Source organism: Carassius auratus, chromosome 2 (assembly GCF_003368295.1).
Source record: "Carassius auratus strain Wakin chromosome 2, ASM336829v1, whole genome shotgun sequence".
Taxonomy (NCBI): domain Eukaryota; kingdom Metazoa; phylum Chordata; class Actinopteri; order Cypriniformes; family Cyprinidae; genus Carassius; species Carassius auratus.
The window spans coordinates 29913057-29935389 of NC_039244.1; the positions used below are offsets into that span (position 1 = coordinate 29913057).

At 39.3% G+C, this 22333-nt stretch overlaps 1 protein-coding gene across 1 annotated transcript in view; it reads right to left on the reverse strand.

The window, feature by feature from the left end:
- Positions 1-22333, reverse strand: part of LOC113039904 (corticotropin-releasing factor receptor 2) — an 84144-nt gene that overhangs the window by 42483 nt on the left and 19328 nt on the right. Inside the window, exons 3-6 of the mRNA XM_026198071.1 lie at positions 9342-9427; positions 7186-7292; positions 6601-6718; positions 5359-5512 (exon numbers count right to left, since the gene is read on the reverse strand). Of these exons, the coding sequence (XP_026053856.1) occupies positions 5359-5512; positions 6601-6718; positions 7186-7292; positions 9342-9427 (465 nt within the window). The remainder of the gene's footprint in view (positions 1-5358; positions 5513-6600; positions 6719-7185; positions 7293-9341; positions 9428-22333) is intronic.

Consider the following 22333-nt stretch of genomic DNA (forward strand, 5'->3'; position numbering starts at 1 on the left):
TCATTTTCTTTTGATCAGGGCATTCGTCAAAAGATGATCAAACGACAGAAGAGTGAGTGTTCAAATCGAAGAAGAGTTCAGATCGGGCACATTTTTACATTCAGAAACTGAGAATTGCACACTGCTGATTTCATGTAATACTAATATTTGGGCTTATTTAGGTCAATATCCAATATATATAAACTTGCACAGCACATGCAAATAAACAATGCTATCAGTGTGCACAATTCCTCCTGTATTTTAATGAACAATATGGAAAGAGGACACAACCATACTAAGCAAAAGCATTCTCTGAAGTGTCTGATCACACATTCTGTAGGTCAGTCTTATTTTAACAAAGCCATGCTAAACAATGGGTTGTATTGTGTGTAATGCTTTAGAGGCCAATGATTTCTCCACCTAAATGAGCAGAGAGCAAGAAATCATGAATCTTTTAGGGAGTCACATGGAAAAGCCATTAAACATGTCTACCGGGATTGCTGAAAGACAGCAAGAAAAGCTGAATTTTCAAACTACATGGCTAAATTTGTTCAACAATGAAAGAACACATCAGATATTGAGGCAGAAATATTGTCACAAATTACTTGAGCGTACTTAACCAAATATATTCATACTGTATTATGCAGCTGATGCCAATAACTCAGATCTCAATAACTGGACTGATTTTTTTCATTGCTCTGACTTGTATCACACAGCTGGTCCATTTTTACCACAGTAATTTAGTAATTATCACTGCTCAAAAGTTTGGGATCAGTAAGATGTTTTATGTTTTTTAATGAAGTGTCTTTTGCCCATCAAGGCTAGGTTTATTTGGTAAAAAATACAGTAAAAAAGTAATGCTGTGAAATGTTATTGCAATTTAATATTTTCTATTTTAATATTCTTTTCAATATAATTTATCCCTGTGATGCAAAGCTAAATTTCCATCAGCATCATTACTCCTGTCTTCAGTTTCACATAATCCTTCAGAAATCATTAGAATATGCTAATTTATTATCAGCTTTGGAAACAGTTTGTGCATCCAAAAATGTTAATCTAATTAATTACATAATGTTGTGATGAATTAATCTAATTAATCACACATCAGATTTGAAGAAATTACTCTGCACAACAATCACTTTAAATGATCTTTTCGAAGCATCAAACAGAGATTACAAAAAGTATTTTGTTTGATAAAACTTATGACATAGCTATACTCTTTTGGACAAAGTGAGTAAATGATGACATAATTGTCATTTTTGGTTGGGTGAACTATAACTTTAATTTATTTTCATAATTTTATTATTATTACTATGAAAATATTAAATTATTTATTTAATGAAATAATACTCTAAATAATAAACTAAAAACTGGTAAATGTCTTAATGATTAAGTCATCGAGTAATTTATTCATTCGTTTGATTCGTTCAAATGGTTGATTCATTCAGGAGTGAAGTAAATGGTTCTTTATGAATGGTTCATTGAATCATTAGGCTTGTTCGACTTGATGCGGGTCATCATCTTCAGGCCGATCGGTGTGTAACATCAAAGAACCGCAAGAGCTTTAGAGAGAAATTTATCAATTTAACAATCCTTAAACATATCCAAACATTTGAACGGCAGTGTACATATGTACAAAAGGCTTCTATTTATTTATATTAGCATTACAGTAACCAATACTATAATGTTTATTAACATGCTGTTTATTAAAATCACTTCAAAATCAAAGACTTATTGCTTATGCATTTTTAAACATTTTCATAATAATACAATAGCCACAAATATTTTTTGTTATGACAAACCATAGACTGTATAAAAACATGGACGTAGTGTCCATGACGTCACCCGTAGACACCTGAAGTGTGTTTTTGAAGCCTAAAATGTGCAGAGCGGGCCTTTGCCATCTTGGCAGCGCGTCACCGCACGACTCTCCCGGATAATCGAAAATGGGCAAAAAGGCGGGAGCTAGTTGCTGAAGCCACGCCCACTAAGCAGATGTCAGTCAAGTGACCACGCCCCTAATTATGCAGAACTTTAAGTCTTAATATAATTTAAACGGATGAGTTATAAAAAAAATTCAAAGAAGGGCAAAATCTTGAAAAAAAAAGAAGCTATTTAGACCAAAACAATTTTTTCACCAGGCTGTAAACATGTTTTTTTTCTGCTGTAAAGTTGGGCAATTTAACATGAGGAGTCTATGGGATTTACCCCTATCCTTATTCGCTTCACGAGAGAGCGGGAGGTTGCTGCTCGTTACAAACTGTTGTTTGTTAATATTAAACAGGGTATTGTTATTAACTGTCACCTTCTCTTCTAAACATTAGTCATAAAGTATTCAGTAAACACATGATGATCAACACAGCTTTGATTGACCTGAGCTGAGAGCTTTTAAAAAACAGCTCACTCAAAGACAATCACATGTTTTAAGTTATTTCATATTTAATTTAATTTGGTTGTGACCAAAAATGATAATCTGAGTGGGTGAGTTGTTTGCTTTGTAATTGGTCCCTCCATTTCCACTAATTTGGTTGACTGATTCATGGCAATTTACAAACATGATAGACAAGCATTGTGACACATACAGGTTAATGAGCCGATCACAGCGTAATGGAAACACTGCCTCCTCTCATGACTTTTTGTCTTTATGTATCAGCTCTTTCCTCACATTCTAACCATGCTACAGGAGCTTTACTGCAATACTGTTATTGTGTTGTCTGTTGTTGTTTTGCTTTTTTCAAATGGGCTCCTGAAAAATTATATGTAATGTGTACAGAACAAAACTGAACAACTTGTTGTTAATGATGTATTTAAACATCATGTATGAGAATTATGATGAAAGAAATCACAGTGAAGGAGGTACAGAACTTAACATTAAAAAGGCAAATGAGAACAAGCCTATAATAAACTCCAGTAAAAATCCAAACGTTTTCTTAGGAATGAGCCACATACCAAAACATTGTGTCCTGCACCTGCCAACTTTATCACATTAAATAGATCGCTATACGAGCCGAGCCCAAACAAAAAAGTTCAAAGACACTTAATAAGTGTCATTTATAATCAATGGACATGGCAACCATTCAAGAGCATACTATGTGAAGCAATCCTCTAAACATAATCAAAACACAATGACTCTACCTGCTATAGTTACAACAGGGTCAATCTTCACAGTTTGGAGAGTGAGTTCTGTTCACACTATACTGTATTTTAAATATGGTTGTCACTCCTGAAAATGTACAGTGTGTACATGGCCTGAATGTGCTTAACTGCATTGGTGGACTGCTGCCTACAGACAGCTCCCAGAATCCTCTAGTTACACACAAAGATTGAGAATACTGTGAATGACAAATATCAAACTGTTTACTTAAGGCCTTGAAATGTCATTTAGCCTTCTCAGTATTACATGTGGTACACTTCACAATGATCTGTACTGTACTTTAAACACGTTCTAACCATTTAATTATATTAGTGCCAGAATCTTTCAAATACTCAAAGAATGCCATTATAAAAAAGTAGTATACTTCAAGTTTATTTTTAAGTATAAGTATACTTAAGTAAAGTTCAAGTATATTTTTAGAAGCAAGTACACAAATATCAGTGTTTTAGTAGTATACTTGAGTACTGTTTCAGTACTCCTTGGGACTAAATTGGCCCATTTTGTAGTATATAAAAGTATACTTTTATGTATACTTTAAGTATAACAGTAGCAAACTTTATTACACAACTAGTTTACCTCTGTTTGTAGTTTATACTGCAATTATACTAATAGTGAATTTATAGGTATACTGATAGTTTACTAATTAAATACTTTTTACACTTTGAAGTATAGCCTCAGTAAACTACTAGTTAAGTAGTTTTCTACTGCAAGTATACTCATAAGTTTTCTTTAAGTGAACGTTACATCATACTTTAAGTATAGAACTATGTCCCTATTTAGGTTTTAATGTGTATATATTTTGTTGTATGAATATCTGAACATACAAAACTTCCAAAGAAAGAACAGGGTATCTGCTTGTAAACAAAAACATTTTGTTCCAGCTTCATGTATTCATTTTTGAAACACTTTAATGTGTTTCATAGAAAATAAAGAAATACAATTTTGAACAAAAAGCTGAAAAAAGACTATAAATTGGATTCAGAATGATAATCAAAACATGGATGGAGGCGATCAACACCCCAAAGCCTGACTGTAATTATTACCTCTTCATCAGTCAATATCTTATAACGTTACAGTTTTGATGCTGTTTCATATCAGATGATCGTGTTAGATAATATGTGTTAGTTTCTTTTTTCTTCACTTGTGTTTTTTTTTTTTTTTTTTGGAAATTCTGTACAGAAATGTGTACTAGCGCCCTCTACCATATAATAATGAAAACACAGATTCTAGGAGTATAGCACAAATATATTTAGACTTTTTGTAAGTATAAATATGCTTAAATGTCATTTTAAGTATATTTCTGAGGAGTACATAAAGCCCATTTCTGAGAAGTACATAAAAAGTTAACTAAAAACATAGCTTTCCATGCTTTCCTAAGTATACTAATAGCACACTTGAATAAAAAAAAAAAATCATAAGGATACTGCAATTTCATGCCATCTGTTATTTAAGACAATTAAATTCTATATTTTTTTAAATGGTAACGTTTACACCTTGCAGTTGTATTGGGTTATGTTGTGCTTAAAGAGCTTAGATGTTTAAAATGTCATACTGCATATAATAAAATTATACAGTATGTAAGCAAAAATGGAAACATTTTATAATTACCATGACCTGTATAACAGCACTAAATGGACATTTCAGATCAATGCAATCAATACCTCAGTTCAGCAAATGTCATCACAATTAAGCTTTGTTGAAAAATGTTGTTTTCCAGTTATTTTTATGATATGTAAAATATTTATACACTATAGAAGACAATGACTTCATCAAATGTTTGGTTGCAGATTTTCTTAAAAAGATTGTGCTCATCAGAAGAAAGAAATTCATGCCGTTTTGGGACAACTCATTGGAAATTTCATTTCTGGCTGAACTATCAAGATGCCAGCGGTTGAAATGACACTTGTTGTTTATTTCTTACCATCTTCATCTTCTTTCTGGAAATTGCAGCCTTGCTGATTGAACCATTTATATTTCAGCTCTGTATCTCACTTAATCTTATATTACTTTTTGTTGCTTTTGTATATATATAGGCATGATGACTATATCCTAGGAATGTTTTTGACACACGAAATTCATGGGAATCACGTGAAAGACAGTAATGTTCCAAATAATCCAAAATGAGTATCAGACTACATTTCAGCTTTCTTATTCACAGCCAGTACAAATTGCAGATGATTAGGCCTTTCAAAATAAGCAGACTTGTGTAGAAAAAATCTACTCACACCATCCAATGAAGAGGAAGACCCATTTTCTAAGCTTGTCTGTGGAATATGTCATCACAATAGCTGTGTGAAGATAGCAGCCCTCCACAAACATCCAGAAAAAATTGGTCACCACAAAGTAATTATAGATTGTTGTTATAAGACGACACCAGGGCTGTATGGAGAGAAAGGGACGGGGCGTTAATTGAGGTGAACATTTACATGTTTTACAACACTGCAAACCTTTTAAAGATTTGACACTAAAATGAAATCTATTATAGGTCTTAAAACAACCTCATGTGCCAGGCAACTACAGCATATTATAATGTGATTTATAAGGTGCAACTTGAACTCATAAAAAAAAAAGAAAATCTACTAAATTAGTTTTTTTTTTTTTTGGACTGTACAAAAAAAAAGGTACAAACTGTCACTGATGCAGAGGTAACTAAGAGGTATATCTTTGTACCTTATTTACCTCTAAGTGGTACGTATTACGTACACCCTACAGAACCCTACAGCATAGTCCTACAATATGATATGCCACACACTGCACTTTAACTTCAATACAGTTCAATACTGGACTATATGCACATCCATGACATTTTGTGCATCCAGTTCATGTATAATCTGTTGCACCTTTCCATACATATGTGAATCTGTGTCTACATAATGCAGAATGTGTACAAACTGTGTATAATGTGTGTACTAGGAGTATATGTATGTGTATATTGAACATTGTCATCCGTATAAGTCTGTATGTCTATATCTGTCTATATCTGTATGTCTATAATTATTTCTGCACTGTATGGAGCACGCCTCCCAAGCATTTCTCTCACCAAGGCACATGTGCAGTCATGATGTGACAATAAAAGTTATTTGATTTGATTTTTGATTAGTACCTAAAGTGTACATTTTGAAATGGTATTCGTCAAGGCTATTCATCTGTTTTTTTTGCATGGGAAAACACTTCTCTCATGTCACTCTCAATAAACTCATTGTTCCTTAGTTCTTCAGTTAAGCTTTTCACCAAAGTCAGTTTTACAGAGAGTCTAAATTAGCATTGTATGTTTGAAACATTGCAAAATGAAGTATTTTTGAGAGAGAAAAAAATACTACCCCATGCAATTCCTTCAATATTACTGTAATACAGAAAACAGTATTGGTGAGGAATCGTTGGCCAACACTATACATGTAAATGATAGAAACCTGCTGATGGGTTTACATACTAATAGGCTGATAAGTAAGTTTAAAAGTGTTTCATACCTCATTCGTCTCATAAATGTGTTGGTCAATCAGCTGAAGCAAAAACCACATTACATTCCTCAGAATGAAAGTCGTAATTAAGTTCCAGTGGATTATGTTGCGAAGGCATCGGATGCTCCTTGAATTTAAAATAATAAGTCAATGTAACAATCATTTCAGCAATTACACTGTGACACAGTTTTATCATTGCATGAGCTGATTAAAGAATTACATATGCATGGAAACAAGACTTAGACCACAGTCATTTCTGAAAGATTAATCATTCTCAACGTGTATTTAAGGAAATGTTCAGTAACACTTGCTATATAGTTTGCCTATTTAAAAACAGTTTATTTTATTTCTTCTTTTTTTTAATGATTCAAATTTTTATTTTTCCTGAAAAGTGGAAACAATGTATCAAAATATTGCTGTTTGTTTGAGCATCTCAACCAGCAACCTTAGTTGATGCAAACAGAGTGAATAATGACAGAAACTATCCTGTATCATATTTATTGCAATGAATGAACATTTATGAACTTTAAACAAGGCATCAAAGCAAGGTATTACTCACACGCTAAAGTGCTGAAAATACACTGACACACTTACCTCAAGCACAGAAAGAGAATGAAGGCAATAACGAGAGCTCCAACAGATATACAGTGACCAAAGTAGTTTATGATGAGGGCTATCTTGTAGTGCATGGGGTACTTCCTCTGTTAAAAAAAAAAAAAGATATATATATATATATATATATATTACACCCGGTTCATTATTAATTCCGTCATGATTAAAGAAGGAATTCATTGTCCAAGCATATGATATGATAATAAATGATTGCAATTATGACACAAATCAATGTGTATTTCATGGAAGCTTCCAAGAGAATGGAAACAGTATAATTTATATATTTCTCAGGAGTCCTTGAATGAGGTCACAAAACTGTGACACAACTCTAAAGGAATCCATTTGTCCTTTTGCAGAATGTCTGCACGCAGAAGTCATGTGAAGTAAGACGTTAACTGATGCATGAGCAAGTAAGATAGATCGAACAGAATTTAATGTCATTACACAGCATCCAGGACTATGTATATGCTTAATAAATTCTTATGTCAAATATTAGCTACTTTATACAATGTGACAAAAGCAAAATAATTGGCCAAACTGATTATATGCTGATGTCGTTCAGAACAAGCCAGAGGCATTGTGGACTCTGTAAACAACACAAAGTAAAATCACTGACATTATTAGCATTACAGTATCGGATTTAAACCAACCAAACATTTTGGATTGCTTTCATTATAGCATTATATCTCTATATAATGCACAAGCTTATTATATATATATATATATATATATATATATATATATATATATATATATATATATATATATATATATATATATATATATATATATATATATATATATATATATATATATATTATTGGCTTATGAAAAGCCATATTCAAGTTTCAAATATTCATATTCCAGACCATATTCAAACATGAAACAACAGCAGAGTAAACACAGGGAGAACAGAGCAATTACAGCATTCCCTGTGGGAAAACAGATCAAATAAAGGGTGTCGAATTTACTGTAACTCACTTGGCAGCAGTATTTGAAACTTAATGCAAATTAATATTTGAAGCTGTATTCAAAACTATTTTGTATTGCCAAAAGGTATGTAAGCATTTATTGTCAACCCTGAATGCCAATATCTCACACGACATTAAAACGAGACTAGTGAGTCTTTCATTCAGCAATCTATCTAGCCAACAAATAAAAACAAAAAATAACCAAACTCTCAAAAACTAACAGAAATCAGTGATAAAAGAATTAGTTCCCTTTCATAGATTCATTGGACGCTACATCAGTAGGTGATGTTGTAGGAACCGTTGAAGTGAAGTGTGATGATTGTCTGTAACCCGTAAAGCATCATGCCAATCTATTTCCTGATGGCACTAGAATCACCTCTGCCTTAAAAGGACATGTCCCATCATTCCTTGCACTTCTCTTCTTCAGGAAGACGGTTTATCTGTCCATGGCGTCTACAGAGCTTATTGTAGCTTATTTCAGAAACTCACTTCACAAGTGGAGTTTATCTTCTCACTGTAAGTGTTATACGTGTTTCAAACTGTGATAATTGTAAATTGAAGTATTTCGCTTGAGACAAGACTTTCTTTTCAAGAAAAAAAGGAAGGTCATCCCTTGACACTCTGGCAACCACATGAGTCAGGATGCTGGAGACGCAATAGGAAGCAAACAGCCATTTGCTTCGCCTGACAGGAAGTCAGCCATTTTGGATTTTGAGAAGTGTTTGCTTTTGAATCCATAAGAAATTAATTTGATTGTTAGCTAAATGGCTCAGCTTCATGCCAAGACACTGTGTATGCTAAATTGTGAACAGATATTTGATATCTCAAGTTTTTTGTTGTGGCAAGGCAATACATTTATGGCAAAAAGGAAAATATAAAGTGTCTCATATCTTCTGTTTGCAGCTATACTTGGTTGTTTTAGTTTTTTTACTAATGAAATATTATCAATAATCCTTTGGAAATCACTAAAGCCTAAAATTTAAATCGAAATACATCTCAAGCAGTGAAAAGGTCCATACTGATAAGCAACCATTTCTCACTCCCAAGGCAACAAAACAGGACGTTTATGTTCATTTAGAGTTGATATGTATTTAATAATAATTATCTCCAGCAAAGAAAGAAAGAAAGAAAGAATATAAAGTTCAGGCTTAGAGCATATTTACCCACCTTTTCCTCTAAAATGGGCTCACAGTTGGAGTAGTTACTTTTCAGTGCCCATGTGCCATTGTCCAAACACTCTCTGTAAGCAATTCCTGCAGAGAAGAGAATGAAAGCAGAAGTTCATAAGTCCGTGTAGTTCTTAAAGCCCCATAAGGCTCCTTTTAGTCATTGCACATCTGAAATATATCAGTTCAGTGGTCATAATAAGGTTAAAATAAATTGTTAGTCAAGAACTTCCTTGAAGAAAATGTCCTAACTCAGGAACTTGCTGAATGCACACGCATAATATAAAACAGCTTTTCTGAACGGACTCATTTAAAGTTCTACTCTATTTCAAGGGCTGCCGGCTCTATCTAGAGTAAACCTTCCAGTTAAGAGTTCACCTATTTGATATTTTGTTTTCCATTTGGGTATTTGAACATGTAATATTCAAATGCACAGAAGAATTTACTTTTTTCTTATTCCAAGGTGTTCATTTGCATATCAGAAAATCCAGCCAGCTTAAATTGTCTTGCTTTGCACTGGTCTTTTCACTCTTTTTTCCAATTTCATGGCAAATTCTTATCTCTCTTCCAAGCTGCACTTGTGAACGTAACAAATTAGATTTTTCAAAATCCTATTAATATGTTCTGTTAATGTTATTAGGGGCTTTTTTTTACAAGGACTCAGCTGTTTTTATCCATACTGAATGCAGTTACTTTTTAATACTCAAACACTTAAAAGTACACAGGACCCTTTTATTTTGCTAAGAAATATAAATGTTATTTTATTAATTTATTTTTAAGTTTTGGGGGCTTTTACGACCCTTAACTTTCTCAAAAACTTCTAAATGTGTGTACACACCAGAATCATCAGGCATTAGGCTCGTGCAAAATCTTTTAAAAACTTAGGAGGATTCATAAGATTGTCACCAAACTTGGTCAGCATCTCTAATGATTTCATCATGGCGAGGCAATACATTTTTAGCAAAATCATTGGGTGATATAGTGCCAAAGACAGATCAGACAGACAATCATTTCTTGTATTTAATAAATAATCCACAATAACTGTCACCAATCAACTAAACCATGTGTCAGAGGAATTTCCCCTAAGCTGCAACAAACACCCAGAAGTCACTTTGCCCCGAATCTGTGAATGGCTTGATCTGAGAAAGTGCTTATGATTTGTAGGGATTAAAAAAAATAAAAGCACTGGGTGGATTTTTATCATTGTAGGGTGGTTGTGTACAGTACACACACTGCCAACATATATTTAAGTTCAAAGTTAAGTTAAAAGTAAATTGCATCCGATGTCTCCTTTAAAAAAATAAAAAATAAACAAAATAAAACAATGAATGCAAGTTTTGTCAGTTTGGTACTTTGATTTATTTACCTGAACCCAATCGAGGTTTAGGGGTGAGCTGGACCGCAGACAGAAGGCAAAAGGGCCAACAAGTGCTAAGCATCTCTCGGGGAACTCCTTCAAGACTGTTGAAGACCATTTCAGGTGACTACCTCTTGAAGCTCATCAAGAGAATGCCAAGAGTGTGCAAAGCAGTAATCAAAGCAAAAGGTGGCTACTTTGAAGAACCTACAATATGACATATTTTCAGTTGTTTCACACTTTTTTGTTATGTATATAATTCCATATATAATTCCACATGTGATAATTCATAGTTTTGATGCCTTCAGTGTGACTCTACAATTTTCATAGTCATGAAAATAAAGAAAACTCTTTGAATGAGAAGGGGTGTCCAAACTTTTGGTCTGTACTGTACATCCAGCCGGCTGTTACTGCAGAATAAACCCCAACAGGGTGATCAGGACCCCGAAATGAGCAATGTTTGCTATCAGGGAATAACCACACCTCGGAACGTTGTGATTGACCAATAAGAATAAAATATTCCAGGGAGCTGTGTAATAAAAAATTAAAATAAAAAAGCATTTACTCAACCAAGCTCCAAAAATGGCTGGTTTAGATGTTGTGTTATCCAACATTCACCAGCATTTAGTTGCTTAATGGCTGAAGCATCATTCCCACCGCCAACATTTTTTGCTGTACTGTATGTGCTGTTCCTAGTGCTGTCGCTGTAATGTTATTGGTAGACTGCACGTCTAGACATATCTTTAGAAAATAAGATCACAGATGATAGGGAAGGTATCGCTAAGGTATCATTCTGATATGACTAGGAATGAGTGCTTGTTGCTAAAGAGATAACATTCTGCTGCTGGAGAGTGCTTTTATAAACTACAGCTGTGCTGGTCAATTAAATCATTCACCAGATAAACAATCTGTCAATATACAATTACAGATGGCTCATTCATACAATAATAATATGCAGAGGAAACTTCTAATATGAATCAGTGCTAAAGTGCTCATTGCATTATAAATTCAACAAGAACTATCAATGAATGAATCAAACTCACTGAGGTTGCTGACAGTTTAATTTCCATGCATCATTTTATTATATTGAAGTCTGTTTACAGACAAATCATACAGAAAAGTGAAATTACAGCATAAATTATCTGTCCTGTCTCATTTGCACTCAAGACAGGCAACATGCTGTGAGCACCACTGACACTGTCTTCACTCCTATTGGTTGCTGCTCCTGAAAGCACTTCTGTCCTATGCAATGACGTTAGCCAATAATAAGAGTGGACATTTACTGACAAGCCTGACGGGCGAAAATATTTCAGACAAAGGATGAGAAAGAATCTACTTATATATGTGTTATATATGTGTCAAAGAACTTACTCAAACAATAACAAAGTCATGCCCCTATAAAGGTTATAAAGTCAACAATAGATGAGCCCTTCATAGGGTTTAAAAGTAAAAGAGATAAAAAGTGATTATTGAAAACTCTAGCAATTTTGTTCACTGTGGCGGCGGAGGCGTGGTTTAGCGAAGTCTGCAACGGGAGAGCGAATGAAGAGACGAGCGGTGGTAAGTGGTTCAGGTGAGAAACTGTTAACAGCTGGGTCTCATTGCAGTGATTGGCGTGGGGAACCGGTACTTAAGCCGCACGACATCCAGAGAAGAGCGAGAGAGCTGAGGACTCGTGGGGAATCCGAGCGGAGGCGAGCTGGGGAAGCCTCAAAGCAGACGGGCGTTACACAGAGAGGAAAAGACGTTTAAACGGGTGCGCATGTGGCGCGACTTTATTTTCTGTTTTCTTTTAAGTCGTATAATAAATACCCACGAGCCTCAGAACACCGATTCCGGTCTCCTTCCTCTTTGATCATTGAACAATATTACACAGGTGGCGAAACCCGGGAGGAAGGAGAACACAGGCCATGCAGTCTCCGTCAGGACCATCGCCTACGCCATTTGCGGACATTATCACATCGCTCGCGGGCCTGCACCAGGAACATCATCAGGCCCTGCTGGATCTGCGAGCCGACCATGACCATCGCTTCCAGGCCATGATGCAGGTCCAACAGGAGGACCGCGAGCTGTTCCGCTCGCGAAAATGGGGCCCACGGATGACCAAGAGGCGTTTCTGGACCTATTCGAGAGGACGGCCGAGGCATGTGGGTAGCCGATGGACAGCTGGCCCGTCCGGGTGATCCCACTGCTGTCGGGGGAGGCCCAGAAGGCGGCACAACAACTGCCCGTCCCGAACCTCCTGGTCTATGCCGACCTGAGAAGAGCCATCCTCCAGAGGGTCGGCCTCAGCCCCGAACAACACAGGCAGCGCTTCCGGTCGCTAGTGCTGAGCAAAGCAGGCCGGCCCTTTGTATTGGCACAGCAGCTCCGGGACTCGTGCCGCAAGTGGCTGTTGGCTGGAGGCAGCGACGCCGAGTCCATCATCAACGCGGTGGTGCTGGAGCAGTTCATCTCCCGCCTTCCAAAGAAGACCGCCCAGTGGGTCCAGTGGCACCGCCAGGCGTCATTGGATCTGGCCACCCAACTGGCGGAAGACCAGCTGGCGGCGTGTTCCGGGGTCGGCGAGCCCCTTCCTGCTGTTTCTCTCTCTCTCTTCCCCTGTCTCCCCCTCCCCCCCTACCCCGAAATCTGTCCCTCTCCCTAGGTACCGTTGGGTGGGGCCACCGAGGTCCGGCCCCCGCTGGAGGATGGAGCCCACAGCCGGGGCACGAGGCCCTGAGCGCGGAATGGCAGCGCCTCAACGAAGGGGGACGGAGGAGTCCCCTGCTGCTTCCCCACGCCAATTCCCAGACCCACTTCCGGCCACTAGGGCGGCGGGGAGGCCTGGGCCGGCCTGCTGGCGTTGCAGGGATCCGGGCCACTTTGTGGATAGGTGCCCGGTCATGGAGGTGGGGACGCTGGTCCGGATTCTGGATGACCCACAGGCCGCCCCCGATCAAGCCGGGCTGTACCAAATACCCGTGAGTATTAAGGGGGGTACCTATCAGGCTTTGGTGGATTCAGGTTGTAACCAAACCTCCATTCATCAAAGCCTGATACAATCCGGGGCATTGGATACAGGCCGCATGGTTAAGGTAAGGTGTGTGCACGGGGATATAGTGGAATACCCCATAAAGGCCATAGCCATTAAATTTAGGGGCCAAAAGCATAATGTGGAGGTGGCCGTTAGTCCGCACCTCCGGCATCCGCTAATCTTGGGAACTAATTGGCCAGCGTTTCAGCAATTATTGGGGTGTTTAACAGTGGGTGCCGTCGGGGGGAAGAACTGGCCGGGGGGCAGGGCGAGCACTCAGGTGGGAGAATCTGTACCAGGACCTAGCGTGGTTGTCTCGGGGGATCTGAGCGGCGTGGCGAGGCTAAACCTTTCCAGTCGCCATGACTTTCCCCTGGAACAATCCCAAGACGAGACACTCAAACATGCGTTCGAGCAGGTTCGTTCTATCGATGGGCAGGTCCTCCATCCTGAGCGCCCGTTAGCCCATCCGTATTTTGCCATTATCAAGGATCGGTTGTATCGAGTGACCCGCGACGCTCAGACAAAAGAAGATACAACCCAATTGTTAGTACCTCGGAGCCGTCGGGAAATGCTTTTCCAGACGGCTCACTGTAATCCTATGGCAGGGCACTTAGGAGTAACGGCGACACTAAATCGTCTAACGACCCGATTCTTTTGGCCGGGCATTCACAAGAACGTGCGCAGGTGGTGCGCGTCTTGTCGGGAATGTCAGCTGGTAAACCCACCGGCCACCCCAAAAGCGCCATATTCTGCTAGTGCAGGTCCCCTTCGAACGAATTGGTATGGACCTCATCGGGCCGTTAGAACGATCAGCACGGGGACATCGTTTCGCGTTGGTCTTAGTGGATTACGCGACACAATATCCTGAAGCAGTGGCGCTCCGCAACATCTCGGCGAAGAGTGTGGCGGACGCCCTGTTTCGCTTAATCTCCCGCGTGGGAATCCCAAAGGAGATTCTCACGGACCAGGGCACCGCGTTTATGTCACGCACATTAAGCGAATTGTACGGATTGTTGGGCATTAAAGCGGTGCGTACCAGCGTCTATCACCCACAAACGGACGGCCTGGTCGAACGGTTTAATTGCACATTTAAAACCATGATCCGGAAGTTCGTACAAGAAGACGCGAAAAATTGGGACCGTTGGCTAGAACCCCTCTTATTCGCTGTGCGCGAGGTCCCCCAAGCCTACACGGGGGTTTTCCCCCTTCGAGCTTCTTTACGGACGTCAGCCCCGGGGGGTGTTGGATGTCCTGAAAGAAACTTGGGAGGACGGACGCTCGGATAGCAAAAGTGAAATTCAATACGTCCTGGCCCTGCGAGCAAAACTCCATACACTGGGGCGGCTATCTATGGAGAATTTGCTTCAGGCCCAGGACCGACAAAGCCAGCTGTATAACCGGGGGACTAAGCTGCGAAAATTTGCACCGGGAGATAAAGTTCTCGTATTACTGCCAACCTCTAGCTCCAAATTATTAGCCAAGTGGCAAGGACCCTTTGAGGTCACACGGCAGATAGGAGATCTCAATTATGAGGTAGTACGAACAGATAGAGGCGACTCACGGCAAATCTACCACCTCAACCTCCTTAAAAAATGGAGCGGGGAGGAGTCAGTGCTGCTAGCGACGGCAGTGACTGGGGAGGAGGATCTCGGGCCGGAGGCGGTTACTAAAAAGAAATCCCTCGCACTGGCCCTAGGGGGAGATCACCTCTCGCCCTCGCAGCTCACTGACATTGCACATTTGCGGACGTGTTTTTGCCCCTACCTGGTCGGACTGACCTGATTCAGCACCACATTGAGACAGAGCCGGGTGTCGTAATTCGCAGCCGGCCATATAGGTTACCTGAACACAGGAAAAAAGTAGTTCAGACTGAATTAGAGGCCATGCTGGGGATGGGAGTAATCGAGGAGTCACACAGTGATTGGGCAAGCCCGATAGTTTTGGTACCTAAAACGGACGGCTCAGTGCGGTTTTGTGTAGACTATCGCAGGGTGAATGCAGTATCTAAATTTGATGCTTATCCAATGCCGCAAATTGACGAGTTGCTCGATCGGTTAGGCACGGCTCGCTTTTACTCGACATTGGACTTAACCAAGGGATATTGGCAGATCCCCTTATCTCCCATGTCCAAAGAAAAGACAGCCTTCAATTTGTTACGCTTCCTTTCGGCTTGTTCGGGGCCCCAGCTACGTTTCAGCGCCTCATGGATCGAGTACTGCGGCCCCATGCTGCATATGCTGCGGCCTACCTGGATGATATTATCATCTATAGTGGGGACTGGCCGCGGCATATGGAGCATGTGAGGGCGGTCCTCAGGGCGCTGAGACAGGCGGGGCTGACGGCCAACACGAAGAAGTGTGCAGTTGGGCGGGTGGAGGTAAAGTATCTGGGCTTCCACTTGGGCCACGGGCAGGTACGTCCCCAAATCGATAAGACGGCAGCAATTGCAACCTGCCCCAGGCCCAAGACCAAAAAGGAGGTGAGGCAGTTCTTGGGGCTTGCGGGATATTACAGGAGGTTTATTCCTCATTATTCGGACCTCACCAGCCCGTTGACTGACCTCACTAAAAAGGAGGTACCGGATACGGCCCATTGAACGGAGCAGTGCCAACAGGCCTTTACCCGAGTTAAGGCTGCCCTGTGTGGCGGGCCGCTCCTGCACTCTCCTAATTTTTCTCTCCCTTTTTTCTTGCAGATGGATGCGTCGGACAGGGGGCTGGGCACGGTCCTGTCCCAGGAGGTGGAGGGGGACGACCGCCCGGTGCTGTACATTAGTCGGAAGCTCTCGAAGAGAGAGACTAAGTACAGCACCATAGAGAAGGAGTGTTTGGCCATTAGGTGGGCGGTTCTCACCCTTCGCTATTACCTCCTGGGACGGGAGTTCACCCTCTGCTCGGACCACGCACCTCTCCAGTGGCTCCACCGCATGAAGGATACCAACGCGCGAATCACCCGTTGGTATCTAGCTTTACTGCCATTTAAGTTCAAGGTGATTCACAGGCCGGGGGCGCAGATGGCTGTGGCCGACTTCCTCTCCAGGAATGGGGGGGGGGGGCTGCAGGCCGGATGGCTCCCCGGCCTGAGTCGGGCGGTGGGGGTATGTGGCGGCAGAGGCGTGGTTTAGCGAAGTCTAATTTGTGTTGGATGTCCTGAAAGAAACTTGGGAGGACGGACGCTCGGATAGCAAAAGTGAAATTCAATACATCCTGGACCTGCGAGCAAAACTCCATACACTGGGGCGGCTATCTATGGAGAATTTGCTTCAGGCCCATGACCGACAAAGCCAGCTGTATAACCGGGGGACTAAGCTGCGAAAATTTGCACCGGGAGATAAAGTGCTCGTATTACTGCCAACCTCTAGCTCCAAATTATTAGCCAAGTGGCAAGGACCCTTTGAGGTCACACGGCAGATAGGAGATCTCAATTATGAGGTAGTACGAACAGATAGAGGCGACTCACGACAAATCTACCACCTCAACCTCCTTAAAAAATGGAGCGGGGAGGAGTCAGTGCTGCTAGCGACGGAGGTGACTGGGGAGGAGGATCTCGGGCCGGAGGCGGTTACTAAAAAGAAATCCCTCGCACTGGCCCTAGGGGGAGATCACCTCTCGCCCTCGCAGCTCACTGACATTGCACATTTGCGGACGTGTTTTCGCCCCTACCTGGTCGGACTGACCTGATTCAGCACCACATTGAGACAGAGCCGGGTGTCGTAATTCGCAGCCGGCCATATAGGTTACCTGAACACAGGAAAAAAGTAGTTCAGACTGAATTAGAGGCCATGCTGGGGATGGGAGTAATCGAGGAGTCACACAGTGATTGGGCGAGCCCGAATTGACGAGTTGCTCGATCGGTTAGGCACGGCTCGCTTTTACTCGACATTGGACTTAACCAAGGGATATTGGCAGATCCCCTTATCTCCCATGTCCAAAGAAAAGACAGCCTTCAATTTGTTACACTTCCTTTCGGCTTGTTCGGGGCCCCAGCTACGTTTCAGCGCCTCATGGATCGAGTAACGGGAGAGCGAATGAAGAGACGAGCGGTGGTAAGTGGTTCAGGTGAGAAACTGTTAACAGCTGGGTCTCATTGCAGTGATTGGCGTGGGGAACCGGTACTTAAGCCGCACGACATCCAGAGAAGAGCGAGAGAGCTGAGGACTCATGGGGAATCCGAGCGGAGGCGAGCTGGGGAAGCCTCAAAGCAGACGGGAAAAGACGTTTAAATGTGGCGCGACTTTATTTTCTGTTTTCTTTTAAGTTGTATAATAAATACCCACGAGCCTCAGATTGCGATTCCGGTCTCCTTCCTCTTTGATCATTCAACAATATTACATTCATAAATTCAGTGTTTCGCTCACTTGATTACACATTTTCTTTACATAAAAAAGTTTACATTTAAAAAAAATTGAATAAGGATTTTAAGTACCTGTTGAGAATGTGTATGCAGATGGATGGCTGAGCTCCAGAAAATGAACAGCAAGTTGGCATTGAAAGGATTTCCAGAAAAAATATATGCGGTTGCTTCCATCACTGATATCTGATGTAAGCCTATTAAAAGGTATTAAGATGTGTTTGGTCAATCCCATCACAAGTGGATGACACTAAATACAGGTGGGGTGTCAAATGTTTTGAGCTTCTCTACTTTGACCTCTTCCAGAGTAGTGGAAAATGCATTTGATTGGATTGCTCCCATAGTGTGGATGCTCATGTGGTCAAATGCATTCGAACAGACACCACTGAAGGCCACCTGACTGGACATGTAATCATTGTGAGAGAAAAAAAAAAACGTTTCAGCCATTGGTCAATAGTAAACACCATACACAATATTATTCCACCTGTCCTGACTTCTAGCATAAACCCAAAGCATTTTGCACAAGTTTTGAGGTTATCATTACCGAAATTATAGTGCCTGCTTGTCTTGTCTTTATCTGATGCCTCATTTTGTGAGCATGAACTTTGTGTAAGCTTATTTCGTCCAATGGATCAAAATAGCTGAGAAAGCCCATACATTTACATTTATGCATTTAGCAGACGCTTTTGTATGTTTTCTGAGAATTGTATCCATGACCTTTTGTGCTGTTAATGCAATGCTCTACCACTGAGCCACAGGAACTCACAAACAACAAAATACAATAATTACAAAATCTATGTATTCAATCTGCAAAACTCTAACCTGCAATCTCTAATGTCATGTGTGACCCATTCCTACCTGTTCTCTTTACCTGATTTGTAATTTTCTATCATCACTTCATTATCCTAGTAAATTGACTATTACAGTGTTAAAATTGTTTCATACTGTGTAATATAGTGTAATATACTGTATACTATGAAACAGTGATTACAAACTCCCCAAAAATATATTTATATACATGCTTAAAACAATTAAACTATTAAAAACTAAAAGATATGCTAGATCAAGCCTTAAGACGTTTTTTCAATACAACCATTTTAAACACTACATTAATTTTATCAGCACAATTAATTTCAATAGAAACAGAAGCTGAAAAAAAAATTCTTAAATGTTCCAAATGATTGGTTAAGCAACTCTCTTTATCATACACAGGTCAATTTTAATGCATGTCATGTGACTGTGACAGACTTTAGAGTGGCTAATGGGATTGATTGATATGTAGTCATGTGATTAAATATTTATTTTTCAACTAATTTAAAATGCTAGTCATTTAATGAAAAAGCTTTTGGTTACTTAACATTTTTTATTTAAGATGATTTTCAAGGAGGGGGGATCAAAAGTATAAACAGCAATCTTGGGGGTGTTAATCATTTTTTAATTTATCTCTAGTTCACATTGTATTATTTTATCATTTTTTGCATGTTGCAGCATGCTTTTTTTTAAGCTGATTTTAGCGCTTATATCATTCCTTTATCAAAATCACAAAATAAATCCTTTGTTAATTCAAATCAAAGTGAAAATATATCTTCAAAGTTAACTTGAGCCTGAACAATACTAATATAAACTGATCCCAAGAAGAACATCAGAGGGCTTATAAAAGAAGGGGGGGGGGGGGGTCTTGATTCTCCATTTTTTCCATCTGAAGCAATTAGCATTATCAACTTTTAAGACCAATCAGACAGCAAGTCTTAATTTAAGGAATTAAGTTTGAGCAACAAAATGTAATTATTACATTTAGGGTGATTATTTTCTATAGTGTTCAAATGCTTATTATTTTAACTGTTAATTTATGTGTTTTTAAACCTGTTAGGTCAAAGTCATTTTAAGATAAGAAATTTACTCAGCAGCCATCTGTGAAACGCCTCTCGGGGCATGCTCCAGCTCCTATAGTTTTGAATGGGGAAACATCAAATTCTCTCAAACTGTTCATAAGCTTATGATTAAATTTCATATTTGAGATCTGACAACAGCTGCCTCATAAATGTTGTTTTATTATACTCCAATAGCGTTAAAAAAGCTTATGGCAAATATTATGCCAGACTTTTGCTTGAAGAGCTGAAGCGCATGTTACAGTCTGTTGCAACCACTTTCATTACCATTTTTATCCAAACATGTCGACTCACATGAATCTAACCCATGTGACTCTAGGCACATCTTCAGGGCAGTGACAGGGTGTGCTGAAACAGATTTTATTTGTTTACTTTTTATCAATTATATGTAAATTCATGTCCCAGTTATCACTATCAAAAAGTAAAAAAAACACTTCATCAGCCGTTATTCTATGCGTCACATTTTTTATCATCTGTGGATATTTTCCATATGTGCAAGTAATTAAAAAAAAAAATTTATTTGGCATTAGAAACTTTCAAAAAAAGTTTTTGATCATTTGTAGATAGTCGATGGGCATTTTACATGGTAAGCATTTGTTGACATGATAAACAAAACTTCATTTAACCGCCCCTTGCCAATACTTGTATGCTGATTAAAATATATAAATAAAAATGACAGATGTTTAAGATACTGTTACTATACTTAGATTGTTTTGAATTTTGACTTTTTATACAAATGTAGCAAGTTCAATACATTCTGTATATACTACATTTGAGTTTGTTTTATTGCATAAACACATTCAAACACACAACTAAAAAAATTTGTGTGTAAAAAATTTCAACATCCTTTTTAAGTTTTTTACTTTTTAATTAGTCTTCCCATTAGCATCATCATTTTGTTCATTCATATAGATTTGTGAACAACAGGCAGGATCACATGAGCTAATAATGACACAAAACAAATCAGATTTGTGTGTCTACACATAAATAAATAAAAAGATGCATGTGTTGCATTGGTTATGAGTCTTTATGTGTTTGGCTACAAGCATGAATTTCAAACTTTCTCTAAATGTGTTTTTTCCAAGATTTTCAAAAACGCATCTGGATCTGAATATGCAAAAATTCTGATTTTTGCTGGCAGTCTAAACAAGGCCTACATTATTATAGTGTTTAATCAGTTTCACCTGTGCATTATTGTCATATTGTTTACCTGTGTATATTGCCCTGTGTTAGAGTCTTTGGATGTCGGTCGTTGTCTTTACTAGTTTTGGTAAAGGTCTGTTCTGTTGCGTTTTTGGATTATTGTTGGATTATTATCTTCCCTATTTAGATTTATGTTACACGTTTGGATTATTATCACATGCCATATCTGTTTGGATTATCTTCACTTGTATTTCAAATACTTTCCTCATCCCTGCTTTGTATTGAAAGCACAATGGAGGCATTGCCTCTCACCTGTCTCTCCCTCATTCATTCTTGATAACCCCCACCAAACCCCCATGCTTTAGGGCAGTGAATCGCAACATTTTTGGGTACCAGACCCCAGGCCAATTCAGAACCATCCTCAAGGACACCCAAAACAAAATTATCCTCTTTAGCAACGAGGGGAAAGATAAAAGGAGTGAGGCACCCAGGAACATGACAAATATGAAAACCAAAATAGCAATGTCAGATTTGAGAGTTATTTATTTGTTTGTAATGGAAGGGCTGAGTATCTTGAAGGCTTCTCAGTTTCATAATGACACACCAGGTGTTGTATCCTGCAGGAAATCAAGGACCTCACGCTTCACTGAAGAACACAGCCATAAATGAACATTTTGGAATAAAAAAATGTGCCATTAACCAGCACAAATGCGGAGGGCATCTTTAAAAGATAAAACCTCTTTAGCAACATCTTCTGCTGCCATTAATATTTATTAAGCAAACTGGAAATTGGCAGTTCATAACAGTTTATCTGAGTCTGGAGTTAAGCACAATCTATTCATTACTTTGAGTGCTGCCAGCATCCGGGAAATAGTGGATCAACACAGATAGCTTGCAGTAACACCACACACACACACACACACACACACACACACACACACACACACACACACACACACACAGGGAGAATTTAAACCTATGGACACTTGTGATGGACACATTGATTGAATGTTCCTTTCCATAAATCCCATTACCAATGTACTTACAACTTAAAATCTGGCATTCTTTCAACAAAACCTGCATCAAAAAATAGAAGACAAATGACTCTACAGCTTACTTTATTTAAATGCATCAACTTTGTGTGCTGAAGGTGGAAGTCTGAACTGTATAAATATACTTAAAGCTGACAAGGAAACTACAAACTTACCTTTAACTTACTATGGATTAACTATGGA